The 23,995-nt window shown below is 59.3% G+C and overlaps 1 protein-coding gene across 1 annotated transcript in view; it reads right to left on the minus strand.

Annotated features, from left to right (window-relative positions):
* Positions 1-23,995, minus strand: part of SDK1 (sidekick cell adhesion molecule 1) — a 182,814-nt gene that overhangs the window by 54,250 nt on the left and 104,569 nt on the right. Inside the window, exons 18-22 of the mRNA XM_061207928.1 lie at positions 19,036-19,139; positions 16,556-16,626; positions 5,734-5,869; positions 4,354-4,413; positions 2,246-2,347 (exon numbers count right to left, since the gene is read on the minus strand). Coding sequence (XP_061063911.1) covers positions 2,246-2,347; positions 4,354-4,413; positions 5,734-5,869; positions 16,556-16,626; positions 19,036-19,139 — 473 coding nt within the window. The remainder of the gene's footprint in view (positions 1-2,245; positions 2,348-4,353; positions 4,414-5,733; positions 5,870-16,555; positions 16,627-19,035; positions 19,140-23,995) is intronic.

Below are 23,995 nucleotides of genomic sequence, written 5' to 3' on the forward strand. Positions count from 1 at the left end.
TGTGAGAGGCGGAGACTGGGAGGGCAAAGGGTAAGTGGCAGCCACGCTGGAGGCACTGCCATCCTCCTTTCAGAACATTCTCTGCAGCGTAAACACAGACGGCAGAGCAGTGCGCTGAGGGCCGAACACCTGCCTCTGTGCCCTGGCCCCGCCTTCCGTGTCCCTGATGGAGTCTGTCGCCCACGCCGCGGTGGCAGAGCCAATGGACGACCTCCTTCCACCCCTCTCCGCGGCCCCCCCCCCCCGGGAGAGTCAGCACGGGGGCGGGTGTGTGTTGCGGGAGGGGCCCCCATGGAGGGGGCGGGCGCGGGCGGCGCCCTGCATCAGGGCCAGGCCACACGGGCTCGGCCTCAGCTCAGCACTTGGGAGAAACACCTGGTCCCCCCGAGTTCACAGCAGCTCCACCACAAACCCGAGAGGTGGAAACCACCCAGGCGTCCACTGACGGGCCCACAGGTAAAGAAAATGTGGTGTCTGAGCACAGTGGACATGCCCACTGCATGAGAAGGAACAGAGTCTGACACCTGCTACAACATGGATGAACCCAGAAAACACGCTGAGCGAGAGAAGGCGGGTGCAAAGGACAAATGTGGTGAGTCCACGCCTAGGAAGTACCTAGACTAGACAAACTCACAGACAGAAAGTAAATGAGAGGCCGTCCGGGGCGGGGGGAGGGGAGAGGGAAGGGTCTGCTGACGGGCGAGGGGCTCCTGTTTGGGAAGATGAAGGAGCCTAGAGGAGACGGGGGTGGGGTGCAGTGGCCACACAACAGGGGAATGTGCTTCATGCCCCTGAGCTGGACGCTTGCCAGTGATGAGGTCGGCACGTTTCACGTTAACTGTGCTTTACCACAAAACAAACAAACAACAAACAAGCAAACGCAGAACAAGACCCATGAACTGGGCACGCCCCACGGTCGCCCGCTGGCTGGCTGCGGCCCCAGTGCCGGCCGGGTCTCCCGCCCGGGCTCCAGCCCTGTTCTCTGGACGTCTGCCCTGGTCCTGGGCCTGAGGCCCTGTCCGGAGTGCCCGGGCCCCCGCAGGCTGGGTCCTTTCCCTGGAGTGCAGGCTGGCGGTGCGCAGGGCAGCTCTGCAGGTCCCAGCTGGCCGGCTGTGCGCCCCTCAACCCAGTGGCACGAAGGCCCCCACTGATGCCCAGCGAGGGCCCAGAGCGCCTGCTCTGACGGATGGCACGCGCCACGTCCCCTTCCTGAAATGTCCCCTCCCTGCCACGTCCCCCCTCTGCCCGCGTAGGCTCTTCTGTGGCCAGGCCCACGTCCTCCTGGGACGCCTGGCCCCTGCCCCACCTGATCCAAGGAACCTCCACCTGCCCCCAGACAGACTTTCGTGTAGAGGCCAATGCGACCTCCTGGTGGCTCACTTGGTTTATCCTCGCTTACACGAAAATACTGTGAGACCGTTCCAGAAAAGTCCTGCGAAGCTAGGCCCTCAGTGCTGATTGGTTCACGATGATAACCTCTCCAAATTGCAAAAGGCCACCTGATGTGTTCTGTGCGCTGGCCGAGTGACCAGAACCTCTGTCCTCCTGCAAGCCTGGGTCTCTGTCCTCAGAGGGATTCCAACCATCCTTCACCCTCCCAACTCTGCACCAGCAGATCTGAGCAGAACCCCCAGGCCATCTGCCAAGCTCAGAGGAGAAGGCCGTCGGCGGGGTGGTGGGCGTCAGGGGTGGGGTCGCTCTGTGGGCCAGAGGGCAGGCGGCACAGCTCGCTGCAGGGCAGCTGGGGGCAGGCGCACTCTGGCCTCCACACAGGACACGACGTCTCCCTGTGGGTTAGCCCCACAGAAGGGACGGTCCTTGAAACAAACCCAGGGGCCACCTCTTACCTAAAAGGGGTACAAACATGGATCCACGTGGCTTTTCGAGACCTGGGAAGGGGCTGCTACAGATGGTCAGGCTGACTCAGTGCCGGGGCCACTGCCCGGGCCCAGCCAGAGACGGCAGGTGACAAACATCCCCCCTCCACACACGCAGGTTCCCACACACCTAGGTTCCCACGGAGCCGACAGCATCGCTTCCCTAGAGCAGGTCCTGATAAATCCAGACGTTAAACGCCCCTGAATCTCAAAAGCAAGACTTGGCCGCTCCCCCCGTCAGGACACCCAGCCCTCGGCCTCTTTCCAGCCATGACCAGAAGCCTCCTGCCCCGCCAGCAAAATGACCTTCATCGAGGGGCACGCTGCTGGTGCCTGAGCTCCGGGCTGGGGGTGGGCATGGGACCTACCGGCCTCGCCGACGAAGACCTCCACGGGCGCGCTGGCCGGGCTCTCGCCGATGACGTTGTAGGCTGTCATGACCACTTCATAGCGCCGGTATTTCTTCAGATCTGCAAGGGCCAGGGGACAGGGGTCAGCTGGCGGGACCCCCTCCCTTTCTTAGAAAACTCCCTCCGTGAGCCACGCTGGGGGACAGGTCCCCCTTGAGGAGATGCGGGGGAAGAGCTCTTTCTTGCAGAGAGAGGTCTGCGAGGGGCCTGCCACCCTCTGTCCCGGCATTAGTGACACTCGTGAGGCAAAGACGCAACCCATCCTGCACTCAGGGAAAGGCGGCGGCAGGCTCCTCTCCTGAGGGAAGGAAGCTAGGACACAGGGCCTGGCCCGGGCTTGCCTTTTGGTCCAGAAGCTCTCCGTAAGCGTAGGGACAGACGGAGTGAGACCCTGGCCCAGTAGGGCAGGCAGAACCTTGACCACCTTCAGGGAGGGCCTGGGGGCCGGATCCGCTGCACCTCTGCTGAGCTAGCCACCCGCTGGGAGGCACGATCTGCAGGAACCATGCACCCAGGTGGTCCGGCACGCACCTGGGGCTCGGGAAAGCCACGCAACGGGGAGGACCTTCCAGAATGTTTTGGCTTAGAGGTCAGCTGCTCTCACCATGTTGGCTAGTACAGAGCTCGTGCCTGGCTACTTGGCCTGGGCGAGGTGCCTGGATTCACACGCCATTTTCTTCCCAGGACATGGCCATTAAAACCTCAAAGGCCTCGGTTTGCCAATACGTGTACATTTCATGGTCAAGGTTCTGTCCACGTGGTCCAGCCGTGCTGCCAGACAAACAACCAGGCTTCGTCTCAACCCCGGGGCTCGTGTGGCCCGGGAATCCACGGAGACACACCAGAGTGGACGCTGCTGCGTGGTCGGGGCCACCCCCCCGCACTTCATAACCACGATTGGAGGGCCTGGATGAGACCCCAGGAGGGAGCCCTCCTCACTGGGGCCGGGCCTGCACTGGACTCTTCACCTGGCTCCTCGGGGAGGTCACGTCTGGGGGAGCGCCCGGCCCAGGAGGGACTTGGCGGAGAGACAAGGAAACAACCAGGGAGTGATGGGTGGGGGGTGAGCGAGCACACGACGGATGGATGAGGTGATGCTTGGGGAGGTGGGACAGGTCCGTGAGCCCCGCCCCGGCTGCCAGGCTGGTCAGCTGGCCCAGGTGGTGGCGGGATGAAAGGGCATGGGCTGGCAGCCAGTGCCTGCACACCTGGGGCCGGGGGAGGGCCGGCTCCCCCTCCCCCATTTATCCTCTTTCTAATCCCGCCACTTCTCTGTGCTGAAGTGAATCGCATCGGGGCCCCTTAGCCTTGCACTCGGTTGCTGAAACCCATCCCCAGCCAGGAATCCCAGGGGAAGCAGTTTGGTTAAAGAGGAATGGAGGACGGATGGATAAATTAATGGGGTGTGTGCATGCGGTGGACTGTCCCCCAGCCTCGAGAAGGAAGGACACCCTGACGCTACAGCACGGATGAAACTAGAAGTGAACCCAGCAGACACAGAGGGACCAACACTGTGTGATCCCACTTCTGTGGGGTCCCTGGAGGAGCCAGGGTCACAGAGATGGAAAGTAGGGGGTGGGGACCAGGGGCTGGGGGAGGGGATGGGGGCTCCGTGTTTCATGCGGGCAGAGTCTCAGTCTGGGAAGATGAGAAAGTTCTGGAGACGGACGGTGGGGATGGTTGTCCAACAGTGGCTTAATGCCACTGAAAAATGGTGAAGATGGTAACTTGTGTGTTATGTGTATTTTACCACAATAATAAAGGGGCTTAAAGAATACGTCGAAGGAGCCAGAGAGGAGCTCTGCCCACTCTGCCTTTCCTCCTGTCCCAAACTCGACGACCAGCTGCCGGTACCCCCACTCCCGGCCTCTGCTTCTAGAAGTTTCCTTTCCTGTCTCCCTGGCGGTTCCGGCATATTGCGAGGCAGTGTTGGAGGGGGAATTCCAGAATCGAGAGCCACGAGTCCAAGCTGGCTTCCACTCGGACCCCAGAGAGGCCACGCGGCGCTGCGCGGCTGCTCCCGGTCACGCGGTCACACGGCTCCCGCCGAGGGCGGCGTCACTTACGTGTTAGCTCGTATGCCGTTAACGTGGAGCTGCTGTTCACGCTCCGGAAGCTGCTCTGGGCTATCAGGGGCAAGCAGAGCAGAAAGGCGGTCAGCACGCAGGGAACAGCTCTTGCCATGACGGGCGGCAGGCGCGGAGCAGGGGCCTGGCCGGGGAGCCTCTGCACCCCCCGCGTGGCGGGGTCCGCTCGCCGGGGCCCCCGTGCCGCCTGGCGAACCAGCCAGGCCCCCCGGCCCGCGAGGGGGTGGCGGGTGCTCACCCCTCAGGTTAAACGGGTCAAGTGCGCATCTGGCGCGAGGCAGCGTAAGCAGCGCAGGAGGAGGTGGAGAGCGGCGTCTCCCGGGCGACGCCTTCCCAGGCACCTTGTCGGGCTACCTGTGCTCAGGTGCAGCCCCGGGCTGAAGGGGACAAGGAGACGACCAACAGGGACCAGGGGCACAGACCCCACCGCGCCCTCTTACTCCACGGATCTGATTTTGTGACACAGCCCAGGGAGACGCTCGCTGCGGTCTGGACGTCAGCAAGGGACACCCGGGGTGACGCTGAGACTGGGGGTCACGACTGAGCCAGTCCTCCTCCTGGCGGGGCTGGGGCCGAGCTGCAGCCCCGAGACCCCAAAAGGCAGGCTGGGGAGGGGGCACAAGGAGCCGCCCGTAGCACGTGTGACCCTTGCCGAGACGCGAGGCCCGAGCAGGACCTGGCTCCCCGGCCGGCCTCCCCCGACCCCGGCGCGCAGGCGTTAAGGCTCAAGTATCTCCTCTGACGGTGTGTGGGACGCCAGGAAGAGAGAGGAGGGGGGGAGCGCGGCGGCCTCCCCAGCAGCTCCAGAGCTTCCTCGATGGCCGCTGGAAGGACTGTCAGAGCCCGCGGAGGGGCCTGGCGGGGTGCAGGCGAGCAGGCAGATGAGCCGGGAGAGAAGCCGGGGCTCCCTGCAGCTGCCCCAGCGCACCCCAAACCTGCTCCGCTTGGGGCAGCCCCGGCTGCGCCTCCTCCTGAGGCACAGAGGCCCCACGCGGCACACGCCCTGCGCTGGCCGGCTGACCCCTGCCCCACCTGAGCCCCTGCCGCTCTGCTTGCCTACCCGCACCGAGCTGCGCTGGGCCCTGCATCCCCTGCTTCCCGTCACATCCTCGGTGACATCCTTTTACCCCGACAATCACCTCAGATGGCTCCTCCTCCAGGCAGCCTCCCTGGTCCCCCACCGGCTGGGGTCCTCTGCTCACGGCACCTCGCTGTGCCCTGCGCCGTGCGCACTGTCGGGGGAGGGGGCAGAGCCGCACCTCCTGCAGCCCCCGAGGCCCAGGCCTGGCGGGAGCAGATGCGCCGTGGTCACAGGAACCTCCCTGCTGACGGGCCCGTGCAGGGGAGGAGAGGGCTCACCTGTGAGCTCGGCCCGCAGAGCGGAGCGGGTCTTGAGCGTCTTGGACTCAGTGGCCGAGGCCGCCTCGTTCTCCAGTTCCCGGTAGTAGATCCTGTATCCCTGCAGGAGGCCGTTCAGGCTCTCGTCCCTCGGGGGCTGCAAAGACACCACAGTCAGGGGACCTGGATTCACGTGTGGCCGCCTGGCTAGGAGGGATTCACCAGTCCACACGGAGGGCCCTCAGCTGTTTGCAAGAAAAGAGGCAGGTGTCACACGGATGAGGAGCGCGGGGAACTCGGGGACAGATCCTGCTGTGCGGCTGCTTCCCCGCAGCCTGGGGCTCCTGGCGCCTGTGAGTGCGGGCACGGGCATCTCATCCACGTCCGGCCCAAACTCCCGAGCCCCAGGGCTGAGGCTGGAGACCGTGGCCCAGGTCACAGACGGGCGAGGAAGCTGCCCGTAGCGGGCCAACCCAGGACCTGAAGGGAACCGTGGATGTGGCCTGGCTCCGCCTCGTCCGCCGCTGGCCTCACCCCGTCCCCTCAGCCCCTGTCCCTTCTGTCCACCCAGGCCGTGGCCGTCTCCCTGGGACCCTCACTGACCCCTCCACGTGCCCGGTCACCCCCACTCTGCCCGACTCAGGCGCAGGGCTGGAACCCACACCTCCCTCTTCCATGTCAGCGCGTGACGGCGGGGCGCGTCTGACTCTTAAGAACCCGGTGGAAGCCAGGTGACGGGTAGCTCGGTGATGAGGTCAGCTTGAGGGAGAATGTGAACCCAGTGCGTGTGAGCCCAGGACCCGTGCACACCCACACTGGGTGCAGGGGCTGGTCAGGCAGGGCCCAGCCAACTGTCCCTTTCCCTGTGGCTGACAGATCTGTCAGTAGAAGAAAGGTTGTCTCATTCCACACGGAATCCCAATGAGGCTGCAGCACCGACCCCGGTCTTAGGGGCTTCAAGCTCCAGTTTCCCCTCTGGGATCCTCAGCGAGTAAAGGATCAAACCTCCCAAACTGTGACCAGACAGACGGATCAAGAGCATGCCCGTGACCCCTGGCTGGAGGGGTCACGAGGCCCCTGGATTCCTGTGACTCTACAAGGCCACTGCCTAAGTGATGCCACTGCGCCTTGGTACACAGCGTCCTGGTGCCTGAATGGAGGCCACAGCTTTGGTAGGAAAGCCCCTCAGCTGTTGGTTGAACTGTGTCCCCCCCAAGAGATATGCTGACGTCCTAACCCCCGGTACCTGTGGACGTGAGACCTCGTCTGGAAATAGGGTCTCTGCAGATGTAATCAAGTTAGGAAGAGGTCACACAGTGGTAGGGAGGGCCCTAAGGCAATGACTGGCTTCTTCCTGGAGGGCAAATCCATTTTATTTGTCTAAGTCCTTAATGCACTTGCCTTTATTCCAGCAATTACACGTCTGGAAATCGATGCTACACAAACATTTGCAGGTGTGCAGTCCTGAGTCCTACAAATACAAGCTTGGGACTAACCCCCGCCCACCCCCCCACCAAAAAAAAAAAAAAGTCAAAACCAATCCTCTCTGGGTCTTTCCAATGACACGAAGACAACAGGACGGCCTTCCAGCTTGAAGGGCACTGACAGCAAAATTGCTTGCAAACATAATCGCAGACTTTGGACTCATGAACACCATCAGGTATTATAATAGTTAATTCACACGGGCACCTAAATGTTCAACGTGATGGATCCATGAAGACAAAGCACATTTTAAGAGGCAATATACAATCTAGCAATTATTTGACAAATGCTGAGACTATAAAAAGACCCAAAGATTCTTATAAGATGAGGACATTTGGACACAGGGAGACGTCATGTGCAGGCAGAGGCAGAGGTTGGAGGGATGCGTCTAGAAGCCAAGGAGCACCAAGGACTGCCGTGGCCGCCAGCAGCTGGGGAGAGGCAGGGAGGATGCCTCCCTGTGTCTTCAGAGCTAACCGACACCTTGATCTTGGACTCTGGCCTTCAGAACTGTGGGAGAGTAGATCCCTGCTGTGCTAGGCGCCCAGTTGGCGGTGACCTGTTACGGCAGCCCCGGGACACCCGCATGCTTTGCTGTCCAAGCTCTCACCCTTCAACCCTAGTCCCTGAACCCAGGTGCCATGAGGATCTGGCTGTTCAGATGAGTCCCTTCTCTGTGACTTCTTGCTACTCGGTCCCAAACCCAGGAACCAAGCGGATGTGGACAGTGCAGGATCCTCTGCGCCCCAAACTCTCCAGCAGGACAGCACAGACAGCAAGGGTGATTCCCGAGACACAGGGGGCCCTGCACACACGCACGCACGTGCCAGAGTCACCACATTTTCACCAGCGAGAGCTGCCGCGTGCTCCCTCGAGCCCGGGCGCTGCGCTGCGGCTCTGCTGCAGCCCTGACGTCCTCGCGGTGCTTCCCGGGTCCTCGGTGACGCCCTCACCTCGTGACAAGCACCTTGGCAGGTCATTTTCCCCATCAGACGCAGACACGCGTGCCTGGGAAACTTGAGTGGACTCGCCACGTGGACGATCCACGCGTGTCCATCTTGCTGGAGGAGCCCAGCAAATCCAATCGAACGACACTCCTCCTGGCTGAGGGGTGACAGACCCCAGCGTGAGCTCAGGGGCAGAGAGCCACCAGGAGGGCCGCGTCGGGGCCGCCAATGGCCCCGAGCATGTCTCCTTGAGGAGCCGGTCCAGGCTCTGCCCGCCGGGGGCCGGAGGGGCCGGGCTGCTGGGCACGTGGGGGCCTTGGCTCCGGATGTTCTGCGGGTGCACGGGGAGCTGGTCTCCGGGGCGGGACTGTTCTGTTTCCGTTTCCCTCCCAACCTTTCTCAGCCACCACACGCAGCACAGAGGACCCGGGGGCTGGCTCGCCTCCAGCCCCTTCCCTTCTGGTTCTGGCCGCCTTAGCAGGACCCTGGGACCCCTCTGAACGCTGCGGACTGTCAGGCCAGAACCGCAAAACCAGAGCCCAGGGACTGCCAGGTCAGGTGAGTCTCCCCCGTTTTGCTTTTCCCTCACAGGGTTGCCAGATGTAGCCAAGGCAAACACTGGGCACCCAGCTGAATTTGAATCTCAGAACCATCATCGACGTGAAGTTTACGTTAGCGGGACACGGGCGGGCTACAGGCACCCCTCGCTGTACTGCACTTCACAGGTACTGTGTGTTTTACAAATTGAAGGTCTGTGGCGGCCCTGAGCCGAGCAAGTCTATCAGCACCATTTTCCCATAGCGTTTGCTCACTTCGTGTCTCTGCAGCACACTGTGGCAATTCTCACAATAGCTAAAGCTTTTTCATTATCGTTGTATTTGTTAGGGTGATCTTTGGTGTCACTCCTATGACTCACTGAAGGCTCAGATGACGGTTAGCATTTTCTAGCAATAAAGTATTTTTCATTCAATCAAGTACACTGTCTTGTTTTGACATACTGCTATTGCACACCTAACAGACTACAGTATAGTGTAAACATCACTTTTACGTGCAGTGAGAAACCAAAAAAGGCGTATGATTCGCTTTATTGCCAGAATCTCTTCATTGTGGTGGTCTGGAACCAGACCCCCAACATTTCCAAGGTGTGACCGCTGCCGCCCCTTTGCTTGAGTGCCGGGCACTGACACCCACAGGTGGAAATGTCTTTAAAATCAACTCACAGTCATAGAGTTAATGACATGAAAGGCAAGGTGGACCAGCACAGACCTGGTGTCTCCTGGATGGCGTGTGTGGACGGGTGACCAGCAGGGCACACAGGGTCCCTGGGACACACGCCTGTCCGTCTGGCCCCGATGGCTGAACCACGACCTTGACCACTTTCTCCAGCACTGGGCCCTCTGTCCTCTCCCTCAGCAGTTCCCAAAACGAAGCCCAAACCGACAGAGAGCGAGGAACTCGGGAAGCTGAGTGCTCTCAGGAAAGGAGGTGAGAACAGGGGTGAAGCCCGGGGGTCTGACTGGGGGGCAGGAGAGAGGCTCTGTTTCTTGTTATGGTTTTTATTTTATTTTATTTTACTACATTTTGTCCTTTTCTTTCTTACCAATTCTGATGGACAAAACCTCAGTGTTGGAGATGCGGAAGCATCCCTGTGAAAGGGCCCATCACTGGGCGCCCTGGGACGTCCCTCTGCTTTCTCTCCAGCCGGCCCAGCCTCCGGGCTCCTGTCCTGCTTGCTGGCCCACCCTGAAGACTGCAGCGTTTCAGATCCTCCCCTTAATACGGGGCGTTGCTGATGTGTTTTTTTTTTTTTTTTTTTCCCCCAGATTTCTCCCTTTAGAGTTCACAGAATTGTTTTCAGAATCGCTTTTAGGGTTTTTATTTTGTACCACCCTCCCCTATTTAAAAATTGGTTCCGTGTGGTAAAGGCAGACACCATTCAGCGTTTAACGCTAATTGATGCCAGAGACAGGGTCGGTGCTAATGCATCACAACAGAGGCTGAGACGCAAATCGTGTGTGTGTGTGTGTGCGCGCGTGTACAACACACGCGCATCTATTCATAAGGATGGAAGGCGGCAATCTGCCACGTCAACTCTAGTCCTGTTTTCTCATTGGCTACAGTGGAGACAAATTACAATCCTTATTCTGTAGGGCTCCCTTCAAACACAACTCTTATAACATGTGACAGAACGTTTATTTCACCCCCTTCTTTAAAAAAGGCAACAGATGGAAAAGTTGGAAAAGTCTACGTGTAAGAATAAAAGGAGAGACGTTTCTCCACCCAACACCTAAGTTGTACAGAGAAGGCCCAGGGCACGGCGATGCATTCTCCATGGCCCTTTGCTGAATAAGGCCAAGCAATTCCAGGGCCTCTGACCCTGGGGACCCCAGGTTGCTCAAAGATGCGGTCCCTGAGGGAGGGGGAAGGCCCCCTGCAGTGGAGGCACCTGGCTGAGGCCCACAGGCGGTCAGCAGAGCTCCTCTCCTGCAGGAGGGACCTGCCTGCACCACCGAGCCCTGCGCCACTGCCGGGGAGCACAGCGCTCGCCCCAGCCCTGTCTTCTAGCGCTGACCCACTCAGCAGGTTGGTGACACATCCTGAGTTATGATACACGAAGTGCCAGAAAGGGAGGGCTCGCCGCAGACTGGAGCATCAGAGAGAAACATACAGGGCACGCAACTGTGGAGCTGGCCCTCGCGGGAGGAGGGGCTTTGATGGGGGAAAAAAGGCAGCCCATCTAGTGGAGGTGCAGGGAAGGGCGGGGCTCAGGCGGCAGGGGGTGGTCACTAGGAGCAGCCGGCCAGGGCATCGATCGGCACTGAGCCAGGACAGGCTGGGTCCTGCGCCGTTCCCCACGTGGGCGGCCCTCCCAGGCCCATCTGGAGCTGAACTCCAGGAGACGGGCCTGAACGGAGAGTCCTCAAGTCCACAGGAGCCTGTTAATCAGGGGTCGGGAAGATGCCTGGGTTCGAGAGACAAGACCCGGGGGCTTTTGCTTCCCCTCTCCTGGGAGACTGTGTCCCGCATCCAGGCTCATATGCGGCACTGGCTGTGCACCCAGGGAGCCCCGGTCCACCCAGATGACGCCAGTGTCCTGCCTGAGAGTCCCGGGGCATCGTTGTTGCGGAGGAGGTGGGAAGGGAGAGGCGGTGACGATGAGAAATCCCAGGCTTCCCTCTCTGGGGTCTGAGCTGAGGACAGGCAGGTGGGCAGAGCCGTCTCAAGTCCCAGCCCAGCAATGTCACCCTGGTCACCTTCCAGGCCCAGATTATGGTCATGGCAGCTGCAGGCACCCAGACCCCAGCAGGGAGCCTGCAAAGACCCAGGCCTGACCCTACACACACACAGGCCTGAGATGGGATGACAGTGAGAGAAATTGACTTTCAGGGAGTGGGGAGCTTGGGAGGAATGGGAAGGACTGGATTCAACTCACCCAAAATATCAAACAGGCAGGATGCTGGGAGTTTGCGAAAATAACAATGTCCTCCCTGGGGACCAAATGTGGCTCTGGAACCAGCAGCAAACACCTGGTCCCCAGCCTGTGTCCACACCTAGGGGGGCTGGGGTGCGGGGGACGGAGGAAGGGGCGGAGGCTGCCAATCCCGGGTGCAAATCCTTCCAGCCGAGGAGGAGAGGATGCTGCAGGGGTGTGAGGAGAGGCCGAGCCCCACGTCCCGAGGCACACCTGCTGCAGCTGCGGGCAGGTCCACATCTGGCCACAGCAGAAACCGCCATGCCCCCCGTGATACCCTCCCAGCAGGAGCCGTACCAGCCCCGGGGAGGAGGGGCAGGTGGTCGCACAGCCTGGAGGGCAGCCTCTCTGAAGGCCTCACTCAGTGAGGCTCTCATGACCCACGGTGATGCACAAGGCCTGCCTGCCTGCGCGGGATCCTGAACAGGGTTCAACCACACTTTCTATCCCTCAAGCTTGGAATAAACCATCTGTCATTTGTGAGAGGCCTCTAGGACTCTGGGTGTCCTGGGAGGTCCCAGTAGGGCACCTCCATGTGACACACAGAGAGTTCCAGAAGCAGTGGGCCCAGTTCAAGTCCTGGCTCTGCGATGGCCTTGCAGGGCAGGCTCAGGCTGGTGCACAACCTCCGGGGCTCAACCTTGTACCTGCTACATGTGGAAGCCGGCCTAGGTGGTCTCTAGGGGGTTTCTGAACAGAAGTCTCCCTTTGCACGTGCAGACCTTTCTCCCAGCCCTTGGCCCTGGCGACGCCGTTCCTGTGGTTTCTGATCTAGCACGTGCCCGTGGAGGCCGGGCCTGGTTGGTGTCACGTTCGTTTCTATCTTCCCCACAGCTCCTCTGCCAGGCCTGGGACACAGCAGGTGCTTAGTCAGTGCTTGTGGAGGTGCGCCGGGTTTGCTCAAGTCAAGGCGACACCACCTCTGGCTGACCTCATCCTGGATCAGCCATCTGTACGGGCAGACGCTTGACGGGACTGGGGTCCCCTCTAAAAACATGTTCACTCTGCCTTCTGCACGTCAGAAATTCTACCAGCAGGCTCTTTGGGGGGCCAGAGTGGTTTTCCTGTTTTCGAAGCCCCCGTTAAAATGCAGGTGAGCTGGTCAGAATGCACTGGCCTTGATGGCCCACTCCGGCAGGCGGGAAGGGAACCGAGAGCTGGGGACGGCCGGGAGGACGAGGGCTGGCGTCTCGCAGGCGGCAGGGTTGAGCGGAGGGAAGGGCCCGGGTGGGGAGGGGACAGGACTCCCACCACGAGCCTCAGTCCTGGCCGAGCGCTCAGGGACGGGCTGGGGCCGGTGCAGCGGGCTTTCCCAGACCGGGCACGTCTTGGGGGACCTGGGCTTGTGGAGGGTCCACATGGAGTCTGAGGCCTCACGGCGAGTATGAGACAGAGCTGGAACTCAGCTGCTGTCGTCCTGAGGCCTGAGCCCATGACTTCCCATGACTTCGTTTCCTGGAGCACAGAACAGGGATTCCCTCTGACGCCTGTGGGATTAAGTCTCGATGGTTCAGCGGAGCACAGGAGGCCCTAGAGAACCAGGCTCCATCGTGCCTTCCCTTGAATCACAGCACCGAAGCCCAGTAGCCGTCACACCTCCGAGCCTTTGCTCTGGCTGTACGTGATGTTTGGTTAGCCGTCTCCCTGCCCTTTACCGGGGGGAGTGAGGCAGGAGATAGATGGGCCCCAGGCCAAGCAGCTGGAGTTTGTCCCCTGTGGGGCGACAAGGGCAGAGAGAAGCTGAGCCCCGCCCAGATAAAAGATAAAGAGACCACGTATTTCTCATTCGTGAGGTCAAGGAGACCTGCCCCGACTACACATGTGCAGAAAGGCCCCTCGGAGGTCAAAAGGGACGGGGTGCCACCCTATAGTAGGTGATGTCAACCCACCCATAGGCCTCTTCGCTAGAATCCATCTTGGCTAAGAGATGTGCGCGCACACATGGGAGGACCCTGAGATAAACCAAATACGGACTCAGAACCAGGCAAAGCAAGATGACTGGCCAAAGGAAACCCGGAAGAAATGCCCCATATAAGTGATTCAAACTACCACGAGGGCGCAACTCTCTCTGAGTCCACCCGTGTGAGTCTATTCACACATATCCTTTTTCCTCCTAATAAACACTTTACTTGTTTCACAACTTTCCATCGCTTTGTGGGAATTCATTTCTACAAAGCCAATGGGCCAGGGCCTTGTCCCTGGCCACTGGTCTAGTGGCTAGGATTCAGGACTCTCACTGCTACAACCTGACTTCAATCTCTGGCCGGGGAACTGAACTGCTGCTTCAGGCCGCCGCAGGCCGAGGCCACCCGAGATCAGGAGGACCAGTCATCCTGTCACCTCCCGCCTCCCTCTGGCCAGAGTCAGCTGTTACCCTCCGCTGGCTTCGCACTAATGCATGTAGAGCTCAACGCACTAAATGGAAGCTCTTCAAGGTCTGGAATCTGTCCCGTTCACCTCAAGGTGCTCAGCACCCCACGCCAGAGCTGGTCCTCTGCAGACAACAGAGCACGTGGTGAGGAAAGGAACAAAGGCCAAGAGCTGTCCTGAAGAGGCCCCACCGCCCCGTCCCCTCTGCCCAGGCAGCTGCAACACTCCTCTTAGGAAGGCGCCCTGTACAGCACTGAGTCCCCCCTCCCCCGAGTCCATCGTGCATGATGTGATCTGTCCCTTAGGACGTTTTCTTTGATAGAAAACAGCCTCAAAATCCACTGCAGCCACATGAGGGGAAATGCATTTGAGTGACAGACTGTGTGACCCGCTGGAGGTTCCAGAACAGCCAGCTTAAATGTTGTGATCAATTCAGAGATGTGAATGCCCAGTATGGGCTGCACTCAGTGTGGACACAAAGCCACCACTGTCTAGAATATACACGCAAATCCTTAGATTCCAAACAGCACGGGACCCGTGAAAGGCACAGATGGATCATCCTACTTAGAGGAATCAAATCTGACAGACAGCCCATTCAAATGGGTCAATGGCCTTGAAATTACAGGCAGTGTTTGCGTTTTCAAACAAGTTACAAAAAATAAAAAGTTTACAGGTGAAACATTTCATTTGGAATGCAAATCTATATCTAAACGTAGTTCCTTTGTTCTGGTCACTCTGATTTAGTAAATTACTCGTAATTTTAATTATACTTCAATTTCCTGGCAGTTGACAGGCATTTATTTCCACAGTGCATCATACTGACCACCTCCTGTTCAGGCTTCCTGGAATTAGTTTGTTCTGCTGGGGTCTGAAGGGGGACCCCACAGACACACATGCCAAGCGCCTTTGGTGCGGCTCTCGCCACTTCACAGAGTGTTCTAACCGCAACTGAGGGCTTGCAGCCCAGTGGCCAGAGGCGGGATGGCCGGGCTGACAGCCAGCACCTCGTCCACAGCCATGTATTCGGAGGCAATGAGGTGACATAGCCCTGAGCTGCTGCCTTCACAGAAAAGGGGCTCACCTAGTTACCGGGCAGCCAGACCCCAAGCCTACAAACGAAGCTCAAACCTGGCAGAATTCAGCACAGCCTGAAGGACCTACCTGCTTTTGGTTGATCGTGTTAGTGGAGGGTGGGAAACAGAAGGGCTTGGGACCTTGAATTTCCATTTTGAATGTTTCCCACCTCCCATCAGAGACCCTGATTGGAAGTCAGGGCTGTAGAGGTCTAACAGGCTTTGGATCAGCGACCTTGCAGTGACGTCAGAGGTCACCCTTGACCCCCTGTCTTTATGGAGGAGGAAGCTGGGGCCAGAGAGGCCTCTGGGGATCAGAGTCACGCAATGGCAAACTGGGGCTTGCAGACCGAGCCCAGGCCCTGGACCTCTCCTGGGGCTCCCTGTCCCTTCCCGTCCTGCCCTTTCTTCCTGTGCCAGTGCAGTGCACCCGGCCAAGAGAAGCCCTCTCCACTCTCCAAGGCCACGTCCAGACCATTATCTGTGCTTGGTTCCCGCTGATTCTAGATGTGATTCCGGCATTATCTAGACGATTATCATCAACCCGGAGGAAGACTCTCATGCCCACACGGACCACTCTCTGGACCCCCAGCCCACAGCGGCCACTCCTAGGCGGACCTCAGCTCCCCGTGGCTCTGAACCCAGATCACAGCGCCTGCCCTCTGTCTGCCCTCCCCACGGCCTGCTGGCTGTAGGCACTGCCCCCGCCCAGGACGGCAGCCCCCCTTCTGGACTCAGGAACTTCCCTTCTTGGCCAGATGCTGTGCCCATGCTCATCCCTGCCCTTGGCCCCTGCCCATCGGTCTGTGTGCCTGCCCGGCCCAGCTCCAGCCCTGCTCCTGAATTAGCCCCCCAGGCCCTGGCTGGATCCCTCGCCCTCTGCTGGGCTCGCCCTCGGGCAGGGCAGCCGTCCTTGGTGGTTCTGCCCCTCGTTACTTCTGTCCTCAAGGCACCTCACTGTTAGCAAAAATGATCCAGAAGTGGAAATAGGCAAAGAGAGGGCAGCAGGTCCTTTCAGTGTTGTATTAGAGCGCTGTTAACAGCTCACTGGATTATCTGATTATTTAGGAGAAGGTTCCTTGGTTTGACTAAAGACTTGGAACTAACAAAGATACATGTCATCCTGTTGATGTTCTGTCTGGTTGGAAACAATTTCTGTACAAACGATAACCCAGCAGGATGTGAACCAGTCTTGCCACAGAAGCCTTGCTCTGTCTGCATCCTTCTCCAAAGCTCAGTCCGTCTGTGCTCTGGGCACCCCCCTTGCCGTCCAGCTGGTCCCCTCAGGGCGCTGAGCACGAGTCCATCATGCATGCCACGACAGTCCTGCATCTCCCGTCTTGGAAGTTACACTCACCATTTCCCCGCACAGTGTGCAAGCCTGACTGGCGTGTCCCCTTTGTCCCACTCCACCCCGACCCGGGGCCCGGCAGGTGCCAGCTGACCATGCGGTCACATGAATGGTTTTACCAAACACCGTGGGATTCTGGGGCCCTTACCTGCCACTGGATCAGAACAGACGAGGTGGTGTGTGGCGTCACAGAGACAGAGCTCGGAGGCTCTCCCGGAACTGAAATACGAGAAAGAAGAAGGCAAGGATTAGGCGGTCCTGCCTGTGCTCGGCGGCTGCTTGGGCCAGCTCTCTCCCGGTCCCGGTCAGGAGGCAGGGCCAGGCCCAGCCCCCGAGAGCCGGGGAAGCTGGCCAGCCAGCGTCCAGCCTCCCTCTGCCCTGGGGATGCCCTTCCCCCACCCGCCAGCCTGTGTCCAGGAGAGAAGGAACCTCATCCTGGTCGGGCGATCACAGCTCACGTCCCTGACCTTCCCCCCGGGCGGACCCCCAAGACAGACACGCGAGTCTGGATCTCTCCACGGGGAGCCGCTCACACCAGAGGAGGTGCCCGGAGAGCCCCTGCGCTTCCCAGGTCTCCCGGGGGCCACCCCTCCCCCAGAGGAGGGGCATCATTTTTTTGAGGTGCTCCGGTCGGAGTGACTTCTGAACAGGACAGATGATCAAGCCAGGCCACAGTGCCCTTGGCTTTACACACGGACGTGACTGTCAGGGACGGAGGCTGACTTCCGGGGGCTGGAGGGACGTCTGCCCTGGTCTGGGTCTCGGTGGCGGCTCTGCTCTGCTCCCTGGGGGACAAGGTCGGTTTGACCCCTGCCCACAGCCCTGCCCTGCTCTCTGGAGTGTCTATCAGGCCCAGCAGGCCTTCCTGACACCCCTTCCCCATCTCTGCTCCCGCTGGGCCTGTGCGGCCCTGTCTCAGCAGACGGATTGGCCTCCTTACGGCTGCGCCACTGTGACATCCTGACACCCGACACAGTTAAGGTTCAGAAGTAGCCTCTCAGCAGAATGACTGAGGAGTTCTCCCCGCCCCGCCCCCAGGGTGTGTCTGGCACACCCACCCCACTCACTATCCCGCCCAGGGACAGCTCTCTACCCTGCACCCTCCAACCTCCTGCTGTTCTATCTTAAGGCCCTGATCCAGCTTTCCTGATCACACAGGATTACAATTACGGGGCGGTCTCAGTACCCTAAACACTGCTATAAGAAAACGTTTATCAGCAAACCATCCACAGGCTCCCAAGCCCCTCCCCCAGCACAAGGTTGCCCACCCCTGGAGTCAGTCTCTGCCGAGAGCTGGACTTTGGGACGATGCAATGAAAACACAAGGCCGTTCCACGGCAAAGAGAAATCGCAAATCTCAGAAAAGGAAGATGACACGATAAACGCATCAAAAGGAGCGATCTGAATATGAAAGGGGAGAGAGAGGCCCTCTTCTGACTGATCCCGTGAGGGACGGAGGGAGGCTGGAGGGGGCGTCCTGCTTCCACAGTCCTTCTCAGAGACTCCCCCCCAAACCAGCGTGCTGCGTTTTCTTTCTTCTAACAATCAGTGCTTAGTTGAAGTGGAACCTTGGTTGTGTCAAACGTAGGATTAAAGTGGGAGCCACAAAAGACAACCTCAGTTTCTCCAGGGCCAGGTCCCGCCCCTCCTCCCCGCAGTCGGGGCTGCAGCCTCCCACGAGCTCGGCGGGCATGTCCCTGGTCACGATCGCCGGGGGGGCCCTGGTGGCTTCTGCTCTGTTGCAAACAATCTCTGCGTGCTCCTGAAGAGCTAGAAGGATCCCCGGAACCCCTGAGCCGGTCCTTCAGGTCACTGGCGGCCTGGTGTTGGAGAAGCTGCCCTCCCAGGTTACAGAAAGAGCAGAGCTGAAGGTGGGGGGTCCCGGGGCAAGCAGGCGGAGATGGGCTGGCTTGAGCCTGGTCCCCTGCTGCGTTCACTGGGGGAGCGGGTGCTCGGGGCCGGTCTGCGGATTATCATAAAGCACCGCTGGGCCAGCTAAGGGTTGGGGTCTGCAGTCCGGGATCAGAGCCCAGCGCTGTTAGGCAGCAGCTTTCCTTTCCAAGCCAAGCACCTGCCTGTCTGCTGGGCGGACTTGAGGACACCGTCCCCCGGCTCCCTCCGAGCCTGGTTTGATTATCGATTGCCAAACAAACTCACAACAGACCTTCGGGCCCAATTCCTCTGAGCAGGACAGGGCGGGTGAAAAGCCACCTGGAGCTGTGAGGGGGTCTCACTTTCATCACTTAACTGTGCTTCTGTCAAGTGACAAAGCTGGGTGGCTCGTGAATGAGAAAAATGGGGAAAACCTCTTAAAACCCAGCTACCCCACGACATCTATCTTTAATGACCCTATAAATTATTCAATCTCAGGGATGCTAATGGATGGTCGGGGTTTGGAAGCCAATCAAAGAACCCTCCCTCCGTTTGGAAGCCCTTGAAGTCTTGATTTACGGCCCTGGGCTGTACAGGAGTGCCCAGCTGCTGCTGCTGATTGAATTCCACTGCCCACGGCCACGCCCCCCGCTCCCCAGGGTGACCCCTTCCCGGCTCAAGACGAGAGTGGGTCTCTCCAGGAGCCAGGGTTTCCGGGCGCAAAGGCGGCAGCGGGAAGCGGGCCCCCTTGCTCACCGTCCTGCAGCGTGGTTACCGCCTCTGTCTCCGCGCTGAAGGCGCTGTCCCCAATGTCATTGGTGGCCTTCAGGCGCAGCTTGTAGGAGGTGAAGGGCCTCAGCCTGAAACACAGAAGAGATCAGTGACCACGGAGACCTCCGCCTGTCCGCGGGCCCGGGCGGCGGCCACGAGCCGGCATTCTGGGGCCGGGGCTGAATCCCTCCCGGCGGCAGTGAGCCAGGCCCCCGGGACTGTCTGGGGAGCAGCTCCCCAACACCCGGCCCCGGCTCACTGGCCGCTCTGGGAGACAGGAGATTCCCGGGGCGGGGGGAGCCCAGAACTTCCCAGCGGGGGGATGGCGCTCTCGCCTAGGGCTCCTGGGGGAGGGACTACCACTTCCCGAAGTCAGAGACACCTGTGCGCAGCACATCGCTGCTCTCCAGCAGCTCGGAGAACCTCTCAGCAGGAGCTAATCACGCCGGCGCCGGCACGCAGCATCCGGAGCACGGAGGGCAGGCGCTCGCCCGGCTCACCTCCTCCCTCAGCCGGAGTGCTCCTTCGCGGAGCTCCGTGCCAGCCGGGGCCTGGTTCCAGAGGCTGCCCCTGGCAACCCCCCCACCCCCCGCTGACCGAGCCAGACGCGGTGCCAGTGCCGAGCAGCACAGCCCCATCTAAGCCGCAGGGCGGCTCTGCAGGGTAGAGCCGTCACGATTCCTGTTTCACAGTGAGGGGACAGAGGCCCTCGCCCTCCGCCGGAGGACGGGTCAATGGCTGGGGGGCGGAGGTTGGAAGAGGGGTCTCGTCTTGAAGTAACATTGCCTCCCGCCTTAAGTAAGGCCAAGACAATGTTGGCTGTCCACGTGAAAAGATGTCCCCCTCGGCCCAAGGATGAGATTTTCGGGACATTAATGCACTCCTTGGTGCCACCACTGCAGGCTTCCCCTCTCCCTTCCATCCTTCCTCCCTCCCATCCATCCATCCATCCCCCCACCCACCCAGACGGTCCGTGTGCCCAGCGCAGAGCCACACCGACGACGACTGAGGATTCAGAAAAACTCCGCTGTGTGGACACACAGACCTTCACCCAGTCCCCCGGCGGCGCTTCCCTACTCAGCCCCGTTCAGCACCCGGCTGGCCGGCCGGCCGCTGTCACCGCCCTTCGGGTTTTACTTCCAGAGGAGCAGATGAGGGCCCTGCGTCCTCCCTTCCCTCCCAGCAGCGGCTGTGTCTCAGGCAGCGGCCCCGCTGTCCTCTCCGTTTCCCGGACCCGAAGATTCGAAGTGATTCTAGACGCTCCCTCCCCGTCCCTCGAGTCCAAACCATCTCCAAGTTTCCTCAACTCGGTCTAAGCACAGCCCTCCCTGCCTCAAACCAACCCTTCCCCTGGCTCTGATCCAGCCTGTAGACCAGTGGTTTTCAAACTGAGCACTGAGGAACCCCTGAGACTCCGAGGAACCCTCTGGGCGTCCAGGGCCTCCGTTCCCCCTGCATCAACCAACAGCAGCTCCACTTCCATCTGGTCTGTAATTGGTTCTGGGTAACACTTTGTTTAGAGAAAGGATTCTGCTTTTTGAAACACTGACAACCATTTCTGGAAACTATGATCAGAAAAGTTTTCTCTACCTCTGTTTTCAAATCGCCTCCTGCGTAAGACTGATGGCAGTGGTTCTCTGTGAGCTGACACCGCAAGGGATGCTCCTGCTTCACAGCCCCCCAGAGCCGACCACACCCTGCTGCTCGCTAGTCCGGCCGCGCCCCGATGCCACAGCCAGGAAAAGCGGTGATGGGCAACCCCGTCTCGGCCCTGGCTTTAGTGGAGATGCTTCCAAAGTCCCACCCTGAAGGACAATCTGGTTTTTGGGTGACATCCTTTATTCAGTTAAAACAGACAAGTAAGTTCCCATCTGTCCCCAGCTTCCTAGGAGGGATTTCATGAATGGTGGAGGTGACCACGTCTTTCCTCCCCCAGCCTCCATCTCACCCCGTCTCCCCATCTGGGCTGACAGCAGCGCCCACACCGTGAGGCTGTTGCCGGGATGAGTTCAGGAGACGGGCGGAGGGGAGTCTGGCCCACAGCCAGCGCTCGGGACAGAGCAGGGGCCGTAGTGCTCTTGCCCTGCAGGTGTCAGCTTCACCAGCCCCAGGCGACGCCTGTCCCCTGCCCACTGTCCCCTACACCCCGTTCATTTCCTCGTCTCCTCCATCACAATTTGTAATTAACTGTTTCCTTGACGACTGTCTAATTACAAGACTCAGGACTCCTTGGGGACAGGGACCAGGGCCTCATTTATTGCCTTGTCCCCAGCACCAATGGCACTGCCTGGCGCCCAGGAGGTGCTCAGTGAATACCCGCGTAAGGTATGAATGGCTGGGGTGACATTATCTGCCTCTGAAGTTTCTTGGGAGGGTTGAATAAGAGGACACGTGAATATCAGCACAGGTCCGGCACATGGTAGGTGCCCCGGAAATGACCCTTGTCTTTATATGTAGCACTTTTATTATCTAGAACACTGCCATTTAGAACATAGTAGTGCCTATGATTTATTACATTATATTCAGTACTTCACTGTTCTCTAATGATTTCGGAATCTGAGGCCGAAGGTCAAGCTCTTTGAAGACCACCCTTTCTTTCCTGACCTCCGGGGTCTCTAGGAGTCGGGGGCACAGCAGGGGAGCAGTAAAGGATGGCTGATGGCTGGATGACATCTGATGACAGGTCTGTGACAGATGGGCGGGGACGAGGAGACTGGGAAGCAGAGCCCCCGCATCAGACCTGCGCTGTGCAGGCTCTCCCCCTTCACAGGACCGATGACTGTCCCCGGGAGTCCCATGGGACAGGAAGGCATCTGAGCTGCAGGACTTACCCTCTCAGTAGGAAGCCCTGCCAGGCGCCTGAAAACAGGCAAAGAGCGACTCGGAGGCCGTGAAGGGAGCGGCCAGCTCATCGCCCTGGAGAGGTGACCACGGTTACCGTGTCCGCCTCCTGGTCTCCATCCTCTGCAGGAGCTGCTCCTTTGGATTACTGGTCTACCTTCTACCCTGAGCACACCCTCATCGCCCCATCCACCCCAGCCCCTCGCTCCCTCCGGGCTCGCCCCTGGGCACAACAGGACTCCATGACTACTTGACAAATGAATAAGGAACAAGCCCTCCGATTTCCCCCAGTTCTGCCCTCTGTTCACTCTTCCAGGCCTCCTTGAGCCTCTACTTTGGAGTCAGCCAAGCAGGAATTTAAATTCTGGCCCCGCCACTCCTAACTGGGGCACGCCGTTTAATTTCTCTGAGTCTCACTCGGTTCATCTATGAAAACAGAGGTAATGATACCCACGCTTCCAGGGGAAGTTAAATGACACAACCCACCTCATGAAGTCTGGCAATCGGTCACACAGTAGGCGCTTAATAAATGTTACTTTCTCTTTCCTGTCTTCCCAAAGGCTGCCGGAGAGGGCAGGTTCAGAGGAACAGCAGGGCCCACGGTTACTGGACACACAGCCATCACCGGAGCCCACGCCATCACTGCTCTGTCCTAAAGGGACGTCCAGAACGTCCACGTGGCTCTGTGCTCAGAGCTCTTCTCTTCAGCCACACTGCATTTCTATGGGATGCAACCATCAACCAGAAACCAGTGATGCTGACATACGTCCCTCAGACCCAACCCCTCCCAGTGCCCTGGACCCACATTCTCCAGAGGTAGGTACAGGCACGAGATGTGGATCATTAAACTTTTTGTTTTAAACTTTTGTTTAAACATTTTATGTTTTTTTGGCCACTAGCAGACTTCATGCAACTGGCAGAAGTAAAATGTAAAAAGAATGTTTATAAAAAACAGGAGAATGTAGCTGTCAGGACTATGAAGCAGGAAGGGAGATGACACGGTGGCAGTGTACAAGACATCGCTTTCCCGGGATCCTGCCCGTGACATGTTTCCTACTGATAGCGGAGGAACCATGCGTCCTGGTTCTGGCCCATTAGGAAACTGACAACAGTCTCTCCTGCACCAAATTAAACTGTCTGTCCTGAAACATGGACCTCTCCTTTCCAACGCGAAGTCCCAAGCACACCACTGGTCTGTTGGAGGCTCCATGACAGGAGAGGCAGTTGGATTTTATTGCTCTCCTTTCTTTCACATGGTTGCACGAGGAGGTGGGGTTATTTACGGCCGAGGGCATATTCTAACTAAGCCGGGCGCCCAGAGCGCTGGAGTGTGCTGTACGAAGTAAGCTGGGCATCCTGGCCACGCTCGCCTGGCACAGGAGAATCCTGGCCCGGGGCGTGTGTCCTCAGCAGAGTGCCTTCCTCTGCAGGGGGAGCTGTGCCTTGCGGGCCCCACGGCTGTCGTAAGGCTGGCGGACTCCGCGGGGACAGGCTTTGACTATTCTGGGGGCCTTGTTACTTGGCCGTCCGTTCACTGCTGTCAGTCACTGAGGCAAATCTTCGACCCGGAGCTGAGAGGAACCCCAGGATGGTTCCTCCAGCCCCGTGTTTCACTCCTCCAAGGCCCCATGGCCACTCAGGGGTAGACGGACTGCTGAGAGCTTGGGGTGTAGATGATAAACACTGTTCGCTACATCTGGACCCGCGTTAATTAGCTGGGTGCTGGTTTGCATCCGTGAAGCTTTGAGCTACAGGCCCAGGGAATGTCTGAATCACAAAGGGATCCCCTCCCCCATTCAGAGAAGCTGAGGCCCCTTCGCTGCTTAAGACGTGTCTGCTGCCCCACGTCGTCATCTGCACGACGGGAAAAATAAAAAGTCTGGTCTGTACCCCCACAGGCCTCTCTCTCCACGTGGACGTCCTGTGGGACAACACGTGGGAATTGTTCTGGAACTGATGGAGGGCTGGGTGATGCTGAGGCGGTGATGGTGGCGATGACATTGACAGCAGGGAAGACGGCGCGGGAGGCTTCACCACCAGGTCGCCGTGGGGAGCGTCTCGGAGGTGCGCGTCCACACTGATGCCATTCCAGCCTCATCTTCCC

The sequence above is a fragment of the Eubalaena glacialis genome, chromosome 13 (genome assembly GCF_028564815.1).
Source record: "Eubalaena glacialis isolate mEubGla1 chromosome 13, mEubGla1.1.hap2.+ XY, whole genome shotgun sequence".
Lineage (NCBI taxonomy): Eukaryota > Metazoa > Chordata > Mammalia > Artiodactyla > Balaenidae > Eubalaena > Eubalaena glacialis.